General features: G+C 49.5%; 1 protein-coding gene and 1 long non-coding RNA gene across 2 annotated transcripts; one reads left to right on the top strand and one right to left on the bottom strand.

The window, feature by feature from the left end:
* Nucleotides 1–1,955: 1,955 nt before the first annotated feature.
* On the top strand, nt 1,956–19,981 carry LOC135289929 (tetraspanin-36-like). The gene is made up of 7 exons (XM_064403796.1): nt 1,956–2,109; nt 13,816–14,007; nt 15,447–15,521; nt 16,000–16,095; nt 16,686–16,838; nt 17,779–17,862; nt 18,690–19,981. The coding sequence occupies exons 1-7, from the start codon at nt 2,050–2,052 to the stop codon at nt 18,774–18,776; spliced, it is 747 nt and encodes a 248-aa protein (XP_064259866.1). The 5' UTR covers nt 1,956–2,049; the 3' UTR covers nt 18,777–19,981.
* LOC135289930 (uncharacterized) lies at nt 14,028–21,887 on the bottom strand. The gene is made up of 3 exons (XR_010352663.1): nt 21,738–21,887; nt 16,980–17,131; nt 14,028–16,283 (listed from the first exon to the last, which is right to left on the bottom strand). It is a non-coding gene; the product is annotated as an uncharacterized LOC135289930 (long non-coding RNA).
* Between the last annotated feature and the right edge of the window lie 161 nt (nt 21,888–22,048).

Raw genomic sequence — 22,048 nt, 5'->3', positions numbered from 1 at the left:
CCCTTCCATTTTTCTTCACACTATTTCCCCCAGATTACCAGTCATTCCTATAAAACTAGGAGAAATGGTTTCCAGGTGACTTTTTGTTTGTTTGTTTTTTGGGTTTTTTTTTTATTTTGTTTTGTTTAGGGGTTTTTTGGTTGCTTTTTTTTGGGTTTTTTTTTTTTTTTTTTGTTTGTTTGGGGTTTTTTTTGTTTTTTTTTGTTTGGCTTGGTTTGGTTTGGTTTTCTTTTTCTTTGTCTGCCTGCCACACTACAAGGAAAAGTGAAAATGCTGATTTTTTTAAATTTAAAAATACTCCACAATAACACACTTTGTTAATATTTAGTGCTGTAATAGAAACTATGATGGCAAAGAGAGCCTTGCTGGTAGGAGGACCTCTGTGAGCAGTCCTCAAGTTCTGACTCTGTGCTGATCTTTGCTCTCCAAGGAATTTAATTTGGGATATCAGCTTCTCCCCACTTTCTGCAGGGAGATTTCTCTTTTCAGCAGCCGGCACAGAATGTCTGCTGCATTTCAAAGCAGCTGCAGCTTAAATTCATGGGCTGTGGGCAGAGGCTGTCCATAATCTCCCTTTCCTGCTTTCCTGCTGGAGAGCTGGTTCAGCACATCCCCTCCAAAATCCATCTCCCCAGAAGACGCTGCATCACAGCGATTTTTGCCAGGAAGGGGCAATGGCAGGAAACTCGATACCGCTGCATCCTGCAGCCCTGCCGAGGGGTGGGATCAGCTCAGCTCGGGCTGCCAAAGGTCTGCCCTGAAAAACAAAGCCCTGGCTGCCAGTCCTGCACCTCCAGCTGGTTTGTAAACGCACAAGGCTTGGATCATGGGAATAAAGTGACATTTACAGATCTCTGCAGCCACTGAATTCCAATGTCTCTCCTTATACCTGCTCAGCCTCATATTCCAGCATTCGGAATGTATTCTGAGTGTCCAAACCTGTGCTGTGGAGTCACAGAATGGTTTAGGTTGAAAGCAACCTTAAACACTATCTGGTTCTATCCCCCTGTGAGGGCAGGGACACCTTCCACTGTCCCAGGCTGCTCCCAGCCCCATCCAGCCTGGCCTTGGGCACTGCCAGGGATCCAGGGGCAGCCACAGCTGCTCTGGGCACCCTGGGCCAGGGCCTGCCCACCCTCCCAGCCACCAATTCCTGCCCAACATCCCAAAATGTGTGCCTGCCCTGTGGCAGTGCAGCCATGGCCTGTGTGCTGTCCCTGCAGGCCTTGTCCCCAGTGCCTGGGCAGCTCTCCTGGAGCCCCTGCAGGCCCTGGCAGGGGCTCTCAGGTGTCCCTGCAGCCTTCTCTTGTGCAGGGGAGCAGCCCCAGCTGTGCCAGGCTGGCTCCAGAGCAGAGGGGCTCCAGCCCTGGCAGCATCTCCGTGCCTCCTCTGCACTGGCTGCAGCAGCTCCACGTCCTTGTGCTGCTGGAGCCAGGGCTGGGGCAGCTCTGCAGGTGGGGTCTCACCTGAGCCCAGGGCACAGGGGCAGGATCCCCCTGCCCTGCTGCCCACGCTGGGATCAGCCCAGGGCACCGAGTCCAGTTGTTAACCCAGCACGGATCTGCATATTCCCACCACTGATCCACACATTCCTGCTGTTCGTGGAGCATGTGGTGGAGAAGATTGGCTTCCGATAGACCCAAACAGGCTGGATGAAGGGGAGATAGCCGTGGGTTAGCAGCCCGGGAAGGCAAATCTGATGTAATCCTTTGTGCTGCAGTGAGAGCTTTCCACAGGGCTTAGTGTAACTTCGCTGGAAAGTTGCAGAAGTTTTGGGAGAAGAAAAAAAAAAGAAAAAACGCACCAAAAAAAACCCCTAAAACCCCCAAAACAACGCTGAAGTCAAAAGTAATATGCTTTGACATTTGTTCCCGGCACTTCCCACCCCCTGCTTGGAAATCTGCCGGCTCGGCCACGGGGAATCGCGTCCCGTGGGAGGGCCGGGCCGGGCCGGGCCATGCCGTGCCGTGCCGGGGCGGGCCGGGGGCGGCCCCGCGGGGAGCCGGGGCTGGTGCGGCGGCAGCGGCAGAGCCCCAGAGCTGCGCCGACATGGACTGCGGAGTCATCACCTCCAAGACCGTGCTGCTGCTGCTGAGCCTCGCCTTCTGGGTACCGCGGGGCTGTCCCGGGCCGGGGGGACGGGGTCGGGCAGGGGGACGCGCCCGCGACCCCGCACTCAGCGGGCACTGAGCTCTGCTGCATTTCTGTAGCAACGCCGAAGTACGGGGTTTTAAAGAACAAGGAGATTTAGGGGTTTAAGTTTCTAAGGAAAAAAAAAAAATAAGGTCAGAGCTTGTGGCTCTTTTTGCTCGTTGTTGTCTTCGTGGCGTGTTTTTAATGTACCCGTTTTTTTTAGTAGTGTTTTTAGTTAAAGCAGTCTACAGCCACGTTTTGTGCTTGGAGCTGCATGGCGAGGGCGTTGCAGAAGGGCTCTGCTCCATGTTTGGGGCGAGGAGACTTTTGGGGAGGAAAACTGCTGAGAACTTTGTTCCAGCTATGTCCTTGGCACAGTTACGGCTTTCCAAATCACTTCCGTGATAATTATTTACAAGCAAGTCTGAAAATGAGGGTGGTTTGTACACTTTTGAGCCTGACCCGCGTTGGTTTGGGGGTGTCCTCCTGGCACGGCTGCCTCGTGGCAGTGACAGCGGGGCCGGGGGCTCGTGGCTGTGCAGAAGAGCTGGGGATTGTTCTGGTAACCCGGCTGGGGCATTCCCCCTGGATGGGGATGTTTGGAAAACCATCACCATGGACCGCCCTGGGACCTGTGTGCTGCTGTAGGGAAGGGCTGTGTCACACCTCAGATGTGTGGGGCCGTGGGCTGGGGGTTCACGGCTGCTCTGTAGCACCTGGGTGTTTTCCAGACGGGGCTTTTCCAGGGATGTCTTAGCCTGCTGGCAGCAGCCAGGGCCTGGATCTGCTCTGGGTGTAGCAGGGACTCTTCCTGAAGAGAACAACCGGAGTTTTCCAAAGGGAGACGCTACATGAGGAGACAAAAAAATAAGGCAGAAGAAGGAATCCTGCTCGAATTAATCCCTGGGGCCCCGTGGGGTGTGGTTCCGTTCTGTAAAAACATGGCTTGCTGCTGGTTGTGGTGAGGAGCTCGTCCCCTCCATCCTGTGCCTCCTTTATGGAGGCCCAGCACAATTTATTGCCGCATGTGCTCCGTGTAGCTCCTGAGCCACTGGCACAAATGGAGCTGCAGGCCAAGTCACTGCTGCACACCAGCTGACATGAGCTCTCCGTGTCTGCTTGGTTTGTGGCGATTTCCTTTTGTTTTTGATTTTTGAAGTAGCCACAGAGAAACACTGCAGCATCCCTCTGTTTGTATGTGGAAAGCCCCCGGGCCTCAGAACAGGTGTACCTCGGGTTAGCATCACTGCTTGGCTTTTTGAAAATGGAACAGCCTTATATCCTCCTAGAAATGTCTCTGGTGCTTTTCCTTCTGCTGTAGGAGCACTCTCCAGTTGCGATTGGTCATCTGCTTCCATGGAGTGTCAGTAATGATCTTTGTGCATATCTCTGGCCTATGAATTTGGGGTGAACCGGAGCAGCCCTTTGGGTTGTTTTCATCCCAGTAAGAGCAGTGCAGCCCAGTACCTGCGGCATTCAGATGCTGCTGCCACCATTATGTGTGGTAATCACATTCCAGCAGCAGAACTGCAGAACCTGGAATTCTGGTTTAGGAGGGTGGAGATGGAGGGACTGATTCTCTTATGTTCCTGCAGAACGTTTCTGACAGTCGGGGCTCTGTAAGCACAAGGCTCCAGACGATTGTGAAAACAGGATTTGCAAAGAACATCAGAGCCCTTCTCCAAGGAGTAATTCATGTCCAGACATTGCATGCTGCAGGTCTTTCCCAGCTCAGAAGTGATTATGGAAAATAATTCACCACCTGCGTAGTCAGCAGATGGTGCAGATGTGGTTCTTTGACAGAAGTTACTACTTAAGAATATCCTAAAAAGGCAAAAATCCTCTTTTGGATTTCTCATCGTTACCATGCAGAGTGAAGGAAGTCAGATCTTCCACAATGACAACTCGGGCTTCCTAAATGAGGTGAAAAAGCAGCTTTTCTCCTAAGCACCAGGCTCAGCACTGTACGTGCAGGTCATGCTGCGGGTGAGGGATCCATTCATAACTCCCCCAAAAACTCAGTGACTGAAGATTATTTAATTACAAGGTTACCACGGGTGGTGCTTCAGGCTGTGGGAGTCCTTCCCACCTCCTCTTCTGCTCTTTAGCACCTACCAATTAGGTGCAAGTGAGTGGGTGCTGGCCTGCTCCAGGTTAAGGCTGGGGATGCAGGCTTTATCTCCTGGGTCCTAAAGGAGGGAGAGGAAGGGTCAGAGCAGACCACGATGTCCTTGGCAGTGTCTTTTGAGGGGGCTGGGCTGGGTGGGATGTGACGGTGCTTTTTTCAAAGGAGAGAGGTGAAATGCTGGGATTCACTTCCTGGTCCGAGGGAAGAAACTGAGACTGTTAAAACTAAATGGAAGCTTCATGCTCCAGTATGTCTGTATAACATGCAGTAAACGCCTTCCAGGTCGCTTTTAATCTCAAAGCATGCAGCACCTTGCCCCTGCTCACCTGCAGTTGCTAAGCAGGTCTTGCCTTCAGAGGGGGTTTGGCATCCACTGGTGGTGCTGGGGACCAGGAGCTGGACTTCCACCATCCTTGTGGGTCCCCTCCAATGCAGCATATTCTGATTCATCACCAGAGGGCTGCCTTAGGTGGTCCTGCAGTGAAAATCCTGCTTCCCCAGATTTCCCATTCACTTTTGAGCAGAAGTGGGCACTTCTTCAGTTTCCTTGCTTGACTTGTCCAACTGCAGGGAGAGGCACAAGTTCCTGCCCAGGGGGCTTTAGTAGGACCAGGGGATTTGAGAGAGCAGCATTTGATCTGCTGGCAAGAAGTGCAGCCCCCTGCCATGGGCAGGAACACCTTCCACTAGACCAGGTTGCTCAAAGACTCACTATATTGCTGTGGTTCACTTTAAATAATTTTTAGTGATTTGGAGGTATAAACTTACCCACAAGAAGAATTCCTGCATGTGTGAATGGCTTGAAATCTCTCATGCCAGTAATGAGTGCTTTGGGAATGCTCGCTCCGGAGCCTCAGTCAGAGAGAAATCTGGATACTTTTAATGAACAATGTATTGGATACTTTTAATGAACAATGTCTTGGATGCTTTTAATGAACAATGTATTGAATAGCCAAGGTTACATTGATGAAGGGAAGGGGAAGGTGGTGGTTTCCTTGGCAGGTGGAGCCACGGTGATTTTTAAGGTCCCTTTCCACCCCAGCCATTCTGCAATTTCTAGCTCATTTCTGAATGGTGAGATCAGAGCAGCCACATGATGCAGTGGTCACAGGATGGGGCTGATGCCCAGGCACTTTGGTGTGATCCTTTTGAGCATGCCTAGAAAGGGTAAAGCTGCTCCTTGTTTGAAATTGTTCTGCCCAAAATCAGGAAGCGTATCCGAACTGGCCTTCAGGAGAATGGGCTTTGCTGTATTGTGTAGGGGCCTCACAGAGTAAATTAAAATGAAGGTGCTGGTGCTGTGTGGTCAGCACAGGGGAGGTGTTGGGACAGTGATGCAGATTTGGAGGAGCAACCCCAGCTGGAGGGGCCCTGTGGCTGTGGAGGGGATGGCCAGGCTGTGTGTCCATCCCTAAAGACCTCTTCAAAGGTCTCCCAGTCTGCAGGTCACCAAAACCAGAGTGTGACAGGCTGAGAAGGGGGGGGTGGTCAGCCTGGAGATGAGGAAGTTGTGTGGAGACCGTGTGGAAATCAGCCTTCCAGTGTCTGACAGGGGCTGCAAGGAAACCAAAGAGGGATTCTTCATCAGGAGCTGTAGTGATGGGAGAATGGCTTCACGCTGACAAGAGGGGAAATTCAGGGAAGGTGTTGGGAAGGATTGCTCCTGTGAGGGTGGTGAGGCACTGGCATAGGTTGCCCAGAGAAGCAGAAGTGTTCCAGACAGGCTGGACAAGATTTGGAGCAGCCTGGGACAGTGGAAGGTGTGCCTGCCCATGGCAGGGGGTGGGGCTGGATGAGCTTTACAGGTCCTTCCAACCCAAACCCTTCTGGGATTCCGTGGTTCCATGTTGTGGAAGTGCATGTGGTAATTACAAGAGCTCAAGAGGTCCCATTTTGGTATACCTCTTAACAAGATTTAGGATTAGCTCTGCTGTGGTTTAGGTGCACCTTGGTTTAGTTGCAGCGTCTGGTGCCTGAGCCTGTAACAGCTGATTGAGAAATTGGGGTGGTTCTGAAGGCAAATATTGAACTACAGGGTGTTTTTGTGTCCAAACAGGCTGCTCAGATCCAAAACAGCCTGGCACTGGCTGATAAATCAGTCCGTGCTCAGCTGAAGTTACACTCCCTGCAAGCTCATGCCCTGCAGCATTTGGGGAGAAAACAAGTGGAAAGGGGGGTTCTGGCAAGTGGAAATTGGGGTTCTGACAAGTGAAAATGGGTTTCTCCTCCTCCAGGTCCTGTTGCCTCTGTGACTGTGATTAACAGCAGCACCCTCAGCCAAAGGCAGGGGTTTAAGCATTAGAAGTCGTAGGAATTGGGGCAAGATTCCTTGTTTTGCACTGCTGTACAATGTCTCTGAGGACATCCCACCGTTTGTGCTTTGTAGGTATGTGCTGGCTTTTAGGGATGGGAAAATAACCTCGGAATTAGGCTTGGGGAACAGAAAGGAGCATGCTAAAGCAACTCTTAAGGTGGATATTCACTTAATATAGCTTGAAAACAAGCCCACTACACCCAGAATCCCCTCTGAGTGTGTGGTTTTGCAGCATGTAAACTGCAAGAAAATGTTGGTTTAGGTTTGGGGATTTTTTCTCCTGAAAGAGAGACATAGATTTTCAGAGTCTTTTGGCAGCTGCTCATTGTTTTCATTTGAGCAAGAAAAGGAAAAAGCAAGCGCTTCCCACCATACCCAGCAAGCAGCCCTGAGGTGTGTTTTGAAGGCAGGCTGAAACGTGTCCCCAGTTGCACATCCCAGCTGAATATTTAGGTGTAACAGACCTTGGTGAGTCTGCTGTGGCTTGGTGTAAGCTGGCTCAGAGCAGTTGTCTGGGTTCTGCCTCACATCTGTAAGCTCATGTGAGGAAACTGATTTGAAGGTTTTAGTTTGAGGGTAATGACTGGCATGAGATTGGCAGGAATTCTCTCCTGGGGCTGCTGGTGCTGCTGGAATCGAGGGCAGCCTGGTAGGAGCTCACAGCTTTGGTGCTTTTTGCTCCAATCCAAAGCCAACATGCTGAGTTCCATATTTTTTATTATTTTGTAAATCAGTGTTTTCACAACATGAGGATCTGAGGGAAGAGCAAGTTTGTGTACCAACAGGAGACCCCATCTGCCCCAGCCCTGGCTCCAGCAGCACAAGGACGTGGAGCTGCTGCAGCCAGTGCAGAGGAGGCACGGAGATGCTGCCAGGGCTGGAGCCCCTCTGCTCTGGAGCCAGCCTGGCACAGCTGGGGCTGCTCCCCTGCACAAGAGAAGGCTGCAGGGACACCTGAGAGCCCCTGCCAGGGCCTGCAGGGGCTCCAGGAGAGCTGCCCAGGCACTGGGGACAAGGCCTGCAGGGACAGCACACAGGCCATGGCTGCCACTGCCAGAGGGCAGGGACAGATTTTGGGATCTTGGGAAGGAATTCCTGACCCTGGCACACAGTGCCCAGAGCAGCAGCTCTGCTCCTCTGTGCCTGTCCTTGCCCAGATGATGCTGTCAGTACCCAGTGAGCACAAGCTGAAGCACAGCCTGGTCCCTCTGAACATCAGAAACCTTTTTCACAGCGACCAAGCACTCACACACTGTCCTGGGTGAAGCCACAGAACACAAATATGGCAGTACCTGATTTGTCACTTAGAGAAATGAACACTGTAAGCAGGGTAGGAAAGAGTAGCTGGAGCCAGGAGGTCCCTTCCAGCTGGCAGAGTTCTAAATCCAGGATGGAAAAGGGAGAGAAAGGTGTGCCTGTGAGATTGGAGGTGCTGAGCTGGGGTCACTCTCTTTGCTTTGCCTCCAAGGGAGACTCTCAGTTCTGGGAAGCGCCTGGTCCATGTGGACTGAGGGGAGTTTTAAACTGGTTAAAATGAGGATAAAGTGAAGAAAGCTTTCTCAAAAGTGCTCAGTGCCTTTCTTTTCCCCTAAGTCCTTAAAAAACCTGTTGCCTCCCTGGAAATGGAGTAGTGCAGCAGGCAGGGAGGACTTGAAACTGTGGCAGTGGAAGAATAAATCTTGTAGTACAATAAATCAGCAAGGGAGCCAGATAGTGATTCCCTTTGTCATGCAAGCTGGCTGTTGGGTAATAAAATACATTATTTATGGAGGAAATGTGCAAAATCTTTCGAGCAGAAGATTTATCTGTCAAGGTAAATCAAAACCACTTCTTGTACACAGAAAAAAAGACAAAAAACAAAGACATGGAGTGCCTTCTGTGTTAAGGAGAGGATGGGCAGTTGTAACTGAGACCAGTGTTGCTGGGGGCTGATGCTAGATTTGAGAGACATGGGGCCAGCACAGCAGTAATAACTGTAAATGGCAAAGTAATAATTGAAGAATAATTGACATAATAATTTCCACCTGATTATGCAAAGATACTGGTGAAAAAAGTGGGATTTGAGCCTTAAAATTAACTCAGGCAGCTCTGTGAGCTGACTATCTAATGATGAGTTAGGTGGCAGTGGTTCAGAAAGGGTTTGTGTGGATATTCATAGTTCTTCCAGTTTGTATTTGCAGTAGTTTGCTGTAGAAGACAGCTGCTCTTACTGTGTCATGAAAAATGGTATTATTTCTCTTATCTGTCTTTGACCATAGAAAGTTTATGATACAGGGGAAATCCAGCCAGCCTGAGTTTTATGATGTGGTGGATATTAGTCCTGGCCCTGGGAATGTCCCATAGGACAAAGGAGAAATGTCTGTAAGTCTCACAGCCTCCATTTTTTCCTGTATAGAGGCTGCATCTTGCTGGACACACGGGGTGAATGCAGAATTCACCCTGTTCTTCAGCTTCTCCTTTTAACACTACAGCTTTGTTACTCTGTATTCTTGATTTTCCAGCCTTTTCAAAATAAAGTCTTATACCAGTTTGCAGTAGCAGATCGAGTCATAGAATCAACAATCTGAAATGGGAGGATGGTGGGAGAAAACTTTTAAAAAGTACCCCAAATCCTCCAAGCAGCAGACACTGCCTTTTAACATCCTGTTGGTAGTTTGGCTCCTTTGCTGTACCTTATCTGGGCTTGGCAGGGGACAAAGAAGCCTGTGCTGATAACTGTGAACGAACACTAACCTCTGTTCTCAGCCATCACGGAAGGTTGGCTTATGAAAACAGAGAAGTAAAGGTGGAAAAGCACCTGTTCTGCCTCACTGATAGAAGAAGAAAGATATATATATATAAAATATTTGCATGTATTTCAGAGCAGTGGTGTAGAGGAAGCTTTAAGCAGCCCCTTCTATGTCTGTGATTAAGTGGCATGAAGTATTTGCATGGCTACAAGCCTCCTGAAAAGGGTAGGGGCTTTTGGTCATCAGCATATAAAAACAGAGGAACACAAAGAGGCTTGTGGCATTTTAAAAATACATAAAATTAGTTATTTCCAGCAGCTGTCCTGTTCTGCATCAGTGAAACAGCCCAGGGTTCTGTTTCATGGGAAGGAGTGAATATTCACGGTGCTCTGTGTGTATGTGTGACTGAGGAGTGAATATTCACCGTGCTCTGTGTGTGTGTGTGACTGAGGAGTGAATATTCACCGTGCTCTGTGTGTGTGTGACTGAGGAGTGAATATTCACCGTGCTCTGTGTGTGTGTGACTGAGGAGTGAATATTCACGGTGCTCTGTGTGTGTGTGTGACTGAGGAGTGAATATTCACGGTGTTCTGTGTGTGTTATGTCAGTGAGGAGTGAATATTCACCATGCTGTGTGCGTTGTGTGACTGAGGAGTGAATATTCACGGTGTTCTGTGTGTGTGTGTGACTGAGAGTCCCCCCATGTTGTGTTTGTCCTCTGTGCACCTGCTCCCCTGCCTCAGCTAAGCGTGGAAGGGCTTGGTGAGCCCAGGCCCTGCCCAAACCTCAGGGAAAATCTGCTGACTGTCACAGCTTGGCTTTCTTCTCACTCAGCCCCAAGGAGTTCACTTTTTCACGCTCAAATAGTTTTTCTGCTTTCTGTCAAGGGCGTGGGGTATGAAAAATTGAATTATTCCGGTGCTAGGTCCTTGAAGGGTGCAAGCTATGGGGGTGAGGCAGCAGAGGCTGCAGCTCTGTTGCCCAGCTGTGAAAGGGGGCTTTCTTGCAAAATTTCCTTTTGCCTCATCTCGTCATCTTGTCTTAAGGAAGTCCCCAGCACTGTAAAGGAAGAGCAGCAGTTTCCTGGAGGCTGGTGAGTCAGCAGGGGCTGCGTGGGCAGGGCAGGGCCAGCGGTGGGTGTTGTGCTGGCTGAGGGTGGCCCAGGGAGGTGCTTCTCCCACATCCACCTCCAGTCACCCTGGGCTGCCCAGGGGTTTGTGCCCACATTGTGGGAGCCTTCTGGGCACTGGGCCTGGATGCAAGCACGCTGGCAAGCAGGAGAGCAAAAAAAAGTGTGACAAAAAGTGTATTTCCTGTCATTATCCTTGCATCCTTTTGTGTCATTTTAGATGGTTTGAGCAGGTGGTTGACTAATCATGGAAAAGGAGGTATTTGATCTATTCCTCCTCAAAAGTAATTGCTCAGACTGGCTTTTGTGTTTGGGGGATTGTTTATTTCTTGAGATCCAACAGAAACCCAATCAGATACTTTGAGATCCATCTTTTGCAATGCAAAAGGCTTGTCCTTGTACTAAACCATATACTCAACATATACATGACTTAGTATTCTTCATCTTAGATCTAGGAATGGGCCGTAGGCTTTGTGATGTTGAGGTGAAAAAAAATCCCTCCACCGGATTTTGGATTTGCCTTAAATTCTGGAAAGGCTTAAGGGAAGAGTTCTGATTTAAGCTCTGAAGTATTTTTCATCTTTGCTTTCAAAACTTGTCTCTGGGACTCACCTGCAAAAATCAGGGAAGAGGTCGTTAGCTGTGATGCCTTCCATTCCTAAGTGACCCTGCTCTTCAAGGCTTCAGGATTCTTCCCACTGAATTAAAAAGCATGGGTGAAAAGTTGGGTGAAGTTGTGGCAGTATCTGTGGTCATCGTCCTTTAAGTCTTTTCCCAAAGACTTCTGGTTTTGCCTCATTACACTTCCTTCTTCTACTTGGAAGCAGAAGTTTGGAAATTTCAGTAAACTTCTTGCTGGTTGTGCTTTGTCTCTGACCAGAAACAAGGCAAGCCTGAGTATTGCAATAAAACCCACTGTAAAAGTGCTTTACATCTGAGGTCCTTGAACTTAACACTAGACCTTCTGGTTTTGTCTTGCAGTCACAGAGCTTTGCTGGTCCTGAATTTAGGGGTCTTTTGTGAACTGGCTTCATAATTTATTTATTTGTTTTCTTAATTTGTGGCAGCCTTTTACTTGCAGCAAGGTCTTTCTTAGCTCCCCACAGGTGGTTGTTCTTTAGCATGTCCTGTGCTGCTTCCTTTGTATTGCCTGTTGAGCACACTGGAAATGGATGGAAAATGAAGTATGGATGAAAAATGAAGAATGTTTCTCCACCATGGTGGAGAGGGTCTTTGGAAAAGAGAGTGGATTGACAGGACAAGGTGAAATGGTTTCCCTCTGCCAGAGGGCAGGGTGAGATGGGATATTGAGAAGGAATAATTCCCTGTGGTGGTGAGGCCCTGGCACAACTTTGCTTGCCCCCCCTGTGACTGTCCTTGCCCAGATGATGCTGTTTCAGAGCAGAGAGTAGGTGGACAGACATGTGCATCCAGCCTTCCAGGCCAGAAATACAGGATACACTTTTTGAGTCATGCACCTTCATCCTTTTTGTGCAGCTGAAGGCAGAGGAGGATGGAGGTGAGGAGTCCCCACCTCCACCTTTTCTGTGGCAGCAGCTCTGTGGCCACAGAGAGAAAAGACAACTTTCCCAGAATGATGTCTGGGAAAGGCTGTGAGAAGATCAGAGAAAAGAATGAGAAACAATTCTTATCTTCAGTTGCTGCACCTGGTGTTGTGAACATGTGGAATGTGTTATGGAGATTTGTTTACCAAAGGGTGGCTTCTTAATTAGCCAATGGTCACGGTGTTTGGATTGGAGGACCAATCAATTGCACCTGTAGCAAACTAGGGTATAAAAAAGCAATGGGTTTCTTAATAAGTTAAATTATCAGCTTTCTGTGAATACATGGAGTCTGTGTTGATTATTACCTGGCCAGGGGCCCATTGCTGTGACACTTTACTGCTGCTGCCATTCCTGTCCCACTTTCAGTTCAGGAACAGAGTGTTGAGGGAGAAGGTGAGGTTGCTCCTCCTCAACTCCTCATTCCTGCGGTGAAGTGAGAGGGCAGTGGTGCCTTTTGAGATAAAGTGGTCTCATCCTTTCCCTGCATCCCTAAAAGGGGTCACAGGAAAAAGCCATGGTCACCGTACACCTGTAGACTGGGAAATAGGAAAGAGATTTCCCTCAAAGAGAGGAAAAATGAAAGGAAGCTTTAGCAACCACTTCAGCCATTAGCGTATCTGAAAACATAGTGCATGTGGAGAAGAAAAACAAACAACATGTTGAGAATTGGTGATCCTGTTCCTTTTCCTGATATTCCGCTTTGCAGAGGACCTGCTGTACCTGAGCCCCAGTGCAGCAGGATCTTGCAGGTCCTGTGCTAAATGTCTGGCTTCCTCACTTGGTGCATCTGATCCCAGTAATTCTGGGGTACAGACAGCATCCAGGAATGTGAGATTACGGGATGGGAGCTGTCTGAAACAAAGGATCTTCCTGTAATTGAAGGGCAGGCAGCAGACCTGGCTGGAGGGGAAAGAGCCAAACAAGGACAAGGAATTAGCCAAGTCCTAGCTCCAGCACGAGGAGTGTTTGATTAATTAAAACGTACAGTGCTGGGGAGGTAACAACCTGCTCCAAGGCTGCGTGATGAAATCCTGCTGTGACCTGTAGAAAACAGACCAGCTGGTTTCCCTCAAGTTTCCAGAATGTGAATACAGGGGGTGCTTCCTTCTCCTTGTGCTGCAGGATTACAGAGGGTGGATGAGCCATCCTGACTCTTGAGAGAATTTTTTTATGCCACCAATAAGGGCATGGCTGAGTCTTTTGGTGCTGTTTCCAGGGCTGTACCCAGTGCAGTGGGTAAAAATCTTTGGTCACCAGGGCAGCTGCCACTGCACTCTACCTTGGCCTCAATCAGCAAAACATCCTTCTGGGAGAGCAATTATTTTAGAGGTTGCAGAAATCTGTTTCCTCCAGGAAAAGGAGGGACTGTTTGCTGAGACTAGGTACATTCGTGCCTGCCTTGGTGGTTAATGAGAATGCAAAGGATGAGTTTTTTCTCAGGGAAAAAAAACCAAAAAAACAACAAACAAACAACCCTGTGGTGATCTGATTCCTCCTAATGCATCTTTGAGTGGGATGTAGTGTGAGCTTGGCATTCTGCAAAGACACTGATGCAGGTCTACAGACACCAGCCTTTCAGCTCAGCTCCCGTGGTGCCTTATTAGCAAGGAAGCAATACGGTGAATTTTGTCTTCTCTGTGTTGAAGTTTGAATGCCTAAATTAGGTAATAGTTTCAGATTCAGAGTTTTTTCCATCCGGTTCTTTGCACACTGCAGCCATTATTTCTAAAATCACAGTTAGAAAACAATCCATGACCAGTTTCCAGGTCAGAGGCTTAATAAACAGCTGCTGATCACTTTTCCTTCCTGCATTTCAGGCGGCAGCTGCGGGCCTCAGCTATGTTGGGGCGTACGTCATCAACACCTACAAGAGCTACGACAACTTTCTGCAGGACAAGTACGCCCTGCTGCCAGCCGTGATCATAATTTGCGTGGCCGTGGTGATGTTCATCATCGGGCTGATCGGCTGCTGCGCCACCTTCCGCGAGTCCCGCGTCGGCCTGGGGCTGGTGAGTGTCACCGCGGGGTCGCTGCCACATTCCTGGGTGTCGCCTGCCTCCCGCTGGCAGAGCAGGTGCCGGGGTCGGCTGTCACTTGTCTCTGCCCCAGCACGGGAAAAGGTGGTTCTGGGCAGGCCGCGCTCTCGAAGAAGGAGTCTGGACTCTTGCTTTTGGTCTTCAGTTGAGTTTATTGTTCCTTATCTACAAAGTTTTTCTGTCTGTCCAGCCGAGGTCTGATCAGCAAGACAGCCAAGGGCACTCTCCCCTGCCCACAGGGCGGTTGTCTCTTTTATAGTGAAAACTACGTATAAGATATTTACCTTCAATTTCCAATGCTTTTTGCCCTTGTTGGCAAGTGCACCTTCACCATGAACCAATCCACACATGCCAACATCATCCTGAACATGGATGCCAAGGAGAAGAAAGAAGAAGGACAGGGCACGCCCAAATCCCTCCATCTTAGAACTCCTGACCCCCATGTACAGGATTCCAAACCCCCCTATACAACATACAAAACCCCCCTGTACAGTGCTCTAAAATTTTTTCCTTCACCCTGTGATTCCTACTACTGTGCTACTTAAACTTTTGTGGCCTGTAATTCTTTATATAAGGTTGGCAATTTGCTCCATGAATTGCTCCTGGACCTCGGGAGGTGGACAAAGGGAAAGGTCGTGGTCGCAGCACTGCTGAAGCACCGCTTGTTTGTGCCAGTCACCTGCAGCTGGGATGCTCCCATCCGCCTCAGCGGGCTCAGGGAAGATGAGTGTGGGAGCAGCAAGTTTTGAGGAGATAGGTGGTGAAGGAGCAGGAGGAAATACGAGTTTCTAAGCAAGCAAACCAGATGTGTATCAGTTTTTCTGCTGACTTTAGTCCTCATGCCTCGGCTGCTCACAGAATTACTTTTAAAAAGTAATCCAGAAAGGTTCGCTTAGAGGTCGTGCCCTGGAGGCAATGTGAGCCCAACAAGCAGTGCACAACGTACCTGACCCAGCTGCTGGTTTATCTGTGCACTCTCCCCTTTGACACCCACCCTGTGCAGTGTTCCACAGGCTCTTCAGCCATGGCAGTGCTCAGGATCAGGCACAGAGCCCATGGAGCCACAGTCATTGTCCCAGCCACGCACAACAATCCCTGAAACGTTTGGGTTGGATGGGACCTTAAAGCTCATCCAGTTCCAGCCCCTTTTCCATGGGCAGAGACAGCTTACACTAGGTCAACCAATACAATCAGGTTGCTCCAAACCCTGCCCAACCTGGCCTTGAACAATCCCAGGGGTGAGGCAGCCACAGCTTCTTCTATTCTAAATTATCTTTTGGGAACTATTTTGATTGGCGAGGCAATAAGAGGTAACGATCACCTACTGCTGTAGATTAATGTGAAGTGTGTTGGGCAGTTGAATTCAAGTGTTGTGGGATTTTCTCTTACTGTCTCTCTTTTTTTATTTTCAGTTCTTGGCCATTATCCTGGTTATCTTCATTGCCGAAGTGTCCGCTTTTGTCTTGGGATTTGTTTACAGGGAAAAGGTAAGTTAAGTATTTTTAGCATCTCTGTCCCAACATAAAAGTAAAGAATAGGTCTCACATTGTTTGATCATTCCAATTTATCTGCGTTGGTTTTTTTTTTTTTTTTTTTACTTCATCCCCTGTCCTGCAACCTGCAGTGCAAATGGGAATGGGGATGTCTTTGCTGGGAACACGGTGAATATATAAAGTACCTGGAAGATATCACAACAATCTCTGAGCTGGATTGAACAGTTGTTGAGGCTCCCAAAGGAGGGCTTTGCCATCAAGGGTGACAAGCTTCTACCCAAGCACATGATTCCGGCTAAGTGCCACCTGAATTCTGTCTAAAACATTGGTGATTTTTCTTACTTCTAATTTTCCCCCCGACTTATTTGGGATACAGATATTTTGCAGTTTCCACCAGATAAAATTTTCCGCTCTCACATTAAAACCTCTCTCTCAGCTCTCACATCTGCATTGTTTTTCTCTGTCTAAACAGGTAAAAACTGATGTGCAAGGTACAATGCGCTCTGTCTTTGAGAAGTACGATGGCAAAAACTCAGAGTCTGCAGTTGTGGATTACTTGCAAGAAAAGGTAAGAAAATATTTAAGCATTGTTTGGAAAAGAACAGTTGGGTCCTAAACAAGGAATTTAGGCTGGGAAAGGATGAGTGGGGCAGTGTCCTGGAGCTTGGCTCTGTGTTTAGCATCCAACTCTCCAAGGCAGCTGAGGGTGCTCCTCACTTGCAGAGCTGGTGTGTCCAGGCTGCAGGCGTGATGCTCCTGTAGGGAGGGATGTGGTTGATGTGAGTGACCTTTGCATCCCAGCAAATGAGTGCAATGAATAACTGCTGCTGAGAACACCACACCATGAAATAGCCACATGATGGAGGACTCTACCCTGTCACCTTCCTGTTGGAGCTCTCACAAAGAATAAACTAAGAGGGATGTAATAGTGTGTGGAGGAGATTGATTTATTACATCTGTTTGTTTTCCTGAAGCACTGCTGCTTGTAAATCTGCTGCGAACTACTGGCATCTCTGGCTATGCCTAAGAGGGGTTTAACTCACCACAAGCATTGATAGTATGAACATATCTTTTATATATATATATAATGTAACTAGTAATGCATATGTATAATGTCATGTATCAATAACTGCTGTGTCACTGTCCTGTGTTTGGTAGCTTCAATGCTGCGGGGTTAAGAACTACAGCGACTGGACGACCACCCAGTGGTTTAATTCCACTGGGAACAACAGTGTTCCTCAGAGCTGCTGCCAGCAAGAGGCCAAGAACTGCACCGGGCACCTGGACCAGCCTCAGGAACTCAACACCCGGGTGAGGATCAGGGGCTCGGTGTCACAGCTGGGCCATGTCCATTTTCAGCCAGGTGGAACCGTGGAGGGAAGCACACCAGGCAGAGTTTAGGGATGTAGGTGTAGTTGTTTAAACAGATCTGGGGCAGGGGAACAGACTCACCTGGACTGATCACACTGAATCTGGAGGGTGATGATGCTCTAGGGGCTGGAGCCCTGTGCTCTGGAGCCAGCCTGGCACAGCTGGGGCTGCTCCCCTGCACAAGAGAAGGCTGCAGGGACACCTGAGAGCCCCTGCCAAGGCCCAAAGGTTGCCTGTAAGGAAGATGAGGTCAAACATTTTAACTGGGCTTGTTGCAACAGGACAAGGGGTAATGGGTTTGAGCTAGAAGAGGATCAGTGTAGATGAGATATGAGGGTGGGCAGGCCCTGGCCCAGGGTGCCCAGAGCAGCTGTGGCTGCCCCTGGATCCCTGGCAGTGTCCAAGGCCAGGCTGGATGGGGCTGGGAGCAGCCTGGGGCAGTGGAAGGTGTCCCTGCCCATGGCAGGGGGTGGAGCTGAATGACCTTAAAGTCCCTTCCAACCCAAACCATTCTATGATTCCATTAACTCCACACCAGGTTCTCCAGTCTGGGGCATAAGCCCCTGAGTTGACTTTCATAGGTACTATTGATGGCTCTGAGTTTTGGGCTATTGTTTAAATGACCCATGCTAGAGGAAATTCAGATGCAGCAAGTGTCAGTAAATTGCAGTTTGTCAGTGCCTCTCCTCGTGCAGGAAGAAATAAGCCATCAGGTCTGGAAGACAAGAATGGATTTCTTGTCCAATTTCCTTAAACCTGCAGTGCTGATAAGACAGGCCTTACCAGGCCCTGCTTCCTTGGGAGGGCTGGGAGGGAAATAATGAAAGCTTCCAGCTGGATGATCATTTTAACATGTTTTTACCTCTCTCTTTCATGGCAGGGCTGTGCACAGGAGCTGGAGTCTGGGCTGCAGAGCGTTATCAGCTATGCCATGCTTGTAATCCTGGGGTTTGCCATTGTAAAGGTAAACACTCCTCTCTTCCCTCATGGAAAATATACTGTTTGCCCTTGGATCTCGGGTCTTCTTCATCTTCACTGTCCTAACAGCCTACAGCTTCCTTCTGTCTCTGGAGTAGACTCTGTTCCTCACTTGTGTTTTTCCAATTGTCTCTGTTTCATCTGCCTCACAATGATGGGAGGGATTCAAAAGATAGTAGGGGATTTGGGATGGAAATTCAGTGTGGAATCCATTTTATCATAGTCACAGAATCCCAGGATGGTTTGGGTGTTAAGGGACCTTATAAACCCCATCTCCTTCCACCCCCTGCCATGGGCAGGGACACCTCCCACTGTCCCAGGCTGCTCCCAGCCCCATCCAGCCTGGCCTGGAAAACTTCCAGGGATGCAGGGGCAGCCACAGCTGCTCTGGGCACCCTGGGCCAGGGCCTGCCCACCCTCCCAGCCACCAATTCCTGCCCAATATCCCATCCATCCCTGCTCTTCCTGGTGGGAAGCCATTCCAGTCACTCCTTGTCCAAAGGTGTGTTTAAATAACTTGGATAACTCATTTTATCCCTGAACAATCGCAGCCTTTCACTGAAGTTTTCCCCATGGAAAGATAACTAGGAATTAATATGAATGTATTAATCACTGTTACAAACCAGAGAGGAAACACTCCAGCCAGAACTGTTGCTGGGAATTGGTATGCAAAAATAATGCTTTGTGCAGACGTATTTTTAAATGAGTTTTTTTTTCACATGATGAAGTCATCCGCTGTGTAGGTGTTCAGTCTGACAACTGAAACAGAAGCACAGCAGGACTAAGTCCCTTGTGCACTCCCTCTTTTTCCAGTTCTTCGCCATGCTGAGCATCTGCGTGCTTACCTGCAAGAAAGAAGAAAGTGGATATCAGCCTCTTTACTCAGGGGTGTTTGCTTAATAAACTGAGAAGAACAGTCTTGCTTCCTGATGATGAAACTGACGTGTGATCATACCACAGCTTTCTGAAACCTTACGCTAAGTTTGGACCTGTGACCACAGGTAGCACTGGGTGGTGTAGTAGGGTCCAGAAAGAAACTTTCTCCTGGCCTTCCTTCCTCTGCCCCGACAACATGCAGCAGAAACTTTATCTTTTAATCAATAAACTGGTGGAGACCACAGGAGGGGTTTCAGTTGCCTGCACAAAGCTCAAATTGTTCCCATGACGTGGTTTGAACAACAAAAGAAATTCTGAATGCCAGGTTTAAATGCTCTTCGTTGGCATGAGGATCTGTAGTATGTTTTTTTCTGTATCTGATTGTGCAGTTTCAGGATTTCCCCCCTTTCTTATGTCACATGTTGTAATTCTGTTTACTGCAGAAGTTGTTAGTGCAAGACAACCCCACGCTTAAAGTCTAGAACAAGCATTTGTGTGGTTGTTTGGAGCAGCTAGCAAACATGAAAAAAAAGAAAAACAAACAGGTTTTGAGCTTTTGGGCTCAGAACTCTCTTTGGTTTGTTTTTAATCACTTAATTATTGACATTAAAAATTCCTTATGAAGCAGGGCTTTTGAACATTTTCTTCTTCCTTTTTCCATGGTTTGCCTGGGGGAATTAGTGCCACGTTTCCGCCCTGACCATGCTACTCTGCTAAAATATTAAAAAGATACATTTCTGTACTAAGCAATTTCAGTAATATGCTGTAGCGCTGCTTTTGCACATTCTCTGTTCTCCTCGATTCTGCTGGACACAGATTGGATTGCCTCCCTGCTTTTATACAGTCCTTCTTCATAGTTTGTATGTTAATCTGTTTATAAGCTCTTCAGGATTTTGGGGATAGAGAACAGAGGGAACTGTGAGCTTTTATGTATCAGGGAATTGCGGAAAAGCAACAGAGATTCTGCTGATTCCTTCCTTGGAGAGATAAGCAGCCTGTCCTTAATAAAATAAACCTTTATATGTGTAGCTAATATGAAAAAAATTAGCTTGGGATCAGTGTAAACTGTTTAATTATCTCCATCCCTACCCCAAGAGAAAAAAAGTGATGGGTGACAATGTCTATAGGAGACACACCAGCGTGAGCATGTCGAAAACTGAGTTTTTATTAAGGGCTTTGTTTTCTGTTAAATGCTGAAATAAACTGAATTTCTACAACCAAGTAATAAATAGTGAGGCCGTTGTTGGTCGATACTATCACAATTCCCGGGAGGGAGCAAAGTCCTCAGGGGTGGAACCGGAGCGCGGGGTACTGAGGGCGCTGCCTCAGAGAGATCCCGCAATTCCACCTTCCGCCTTTCCTTCCCGCCTGCCTTCCCTTCCCGCTGCGTTCAGCGATCCCGGCTCCTTCTCAGCCGCCTCCACTCAGCAATTCCGCCTTTCCTCCCGTTCCCCTCAGCGATCCCGCCTCCCTTGGCGCCCGGCTCTCCTCAGCGACCCGGGCGCTGCGATCCCTCAGGGATCCCGCAATTCCCCTCCCGCCCGGTTCCCTGACCCATCCCCTCAGCAATCCCGCCTTCCACCTTCCTTCCCCTTCCCCTCAGCGATCCCGCCTTCCACCTTCCTTCCCGTTCCCCTCAGCAATCCCGCCTTCCATCGTCCTTCCCGTTCCCCTCAGCAATCCCGCCTTCCATCGTCCTTCCCGTTCCCCTCAGCAATCCCGCCTTCCATCGTCCTTCCCGTTCCCCTCAGCAATCCCGCTTTTCACCGTCCTTCCTTCCCCTCAGCAATCCTGCCTCCCGCCCTTCCTTCCTGTTCTCCTCAGCAGTCCTGCCTTCCGCCCTTCCTTCCCGTTCCCCTCAGCAATCCCGCCTTCCGCCCTTCTTTCCCGTTCCCCTCAGCAATCCCGCCTTCCGCCCTTCTTTCCCGTTCTCCTCAGCAATCCCGCTTTTCATCGTCCTTCCCGTTCCCCTCAGCAATCCCGCCTTCCACCTCCCTTCCCGTTCCCCTCAGCAATCCCGCCTTCCACCTTCCTTCCCCTTCCCCTCAGCAATCCCGCCTCCCGCCCTTCCTTCCCGTTCCCCTCAGCAATCCCGCCTTCCACCTTCCTCCCCGCTCCCCTCAGCAATCCCGCCTTCCTTCCCCTTCCCCTCAGCAATCCCGCTTTTCACCTTCCTTCCCGTTCTCCTCAGCAATCCCGCCTTCCACCTTCCTTCCCCTTCCCCTCAGCAATCCCGCCTTCCTTGCAGCTCCACTCAGTGATGCCGCCTCCCATCCCCGCTCCTGGCCTTCCTACCCTGCTTCCCTCAGAATCCCCCACCTTCCCTTCCCTTCCCTTCCCTTCCCTTCCCTTCCCTTCCCTTCCCTTCCCTTCCCTTCCCTTCCCTTCCCTGTCAGCATTCCCGCCTTCCCTCTCGTCCCCCTCCCGCTGTCCTGTATGACTTCCAGGTTTCTTCTCGCCTTTTGTAAACGTAACTTATGTGAAATTACTTGTACGAGAGGAATTTGCCTAGTGAAGGAAATAATCTAATTCAAATCGTACGTTAAGATTACATCACCCAAATAAATGTGTCTTAGGTGGGCGGAGGATATGCAGTAAGAGGGCGTGTTCATGTGAATTTTACTCTATAACAGATGTAACTTTTTACCCCTTGGCAAGCTGATTTGCGGGAATCTCCTCCTCGCACGCTGCGCTGTATAAACAATGCCTTGTTTCTAAGGTGAACTCTGTTCACAGAGCTCCTAAAATCAACAACACGCTCCCGCTCCCCTCACAGCTGCCGCCTCACGCCCTTCCTCCTAGTCCCTTCAATACCCACAGAATTACAGTCAAAGGTAACTCCGAGACCGTGCCCAACCTTTTGTCACCCAGACCACAGCACTGAGTGCCTTGACACCTACAGGGATGAGGACTCCAAACCTCCCTGGGCAGCCCCTTCTAATGCCACAACACCCTTTCCACGAAGAAATTCCTCCCGAAGCCAACCTGAGCCTCCCATGGCGCAGCTTGAGACCATACCCCGTTCTCCTATCACTGGCTGCCTGGCAGAAGAGACCGACCCTCAGCTGTCCCACAACCTCCTTTTAGTGCCCGGCATTCCGCCCCTCGCTCCCCTCAGCGCCGCCGCCTCCTCCCTCAGCGCCGCGCCCGCCCCGCCCTTTCCGCCCGCCCCGCGCGCTCCCCTCAGCGCGCATGCGCCCTCCCCGCCCTCACAACGCCCGCCCGAGCGCGGCGGATTCAAACCGGGGCTGGAACCGGGCCGGGAACCCGGGCTGGAACCGGGCCGAAACCGGGCC

This window comes from Passer domesticus, chromosome Z, assembly GCF_036417665.1.
Source record: "Passer domesticus isolate bPasDom1 chromosome Z, bPasDom1.hap1, whole genome shotgun sequence".
Lineage (NCBI taxonomy): Eukaryota > Metazoa > Chordata > Aves > Passeriformes > Passeridae > Passer > Passer domesticus.
This window is presented reverse-complemented; position numbering and strand designations above follow the sequence as displayed.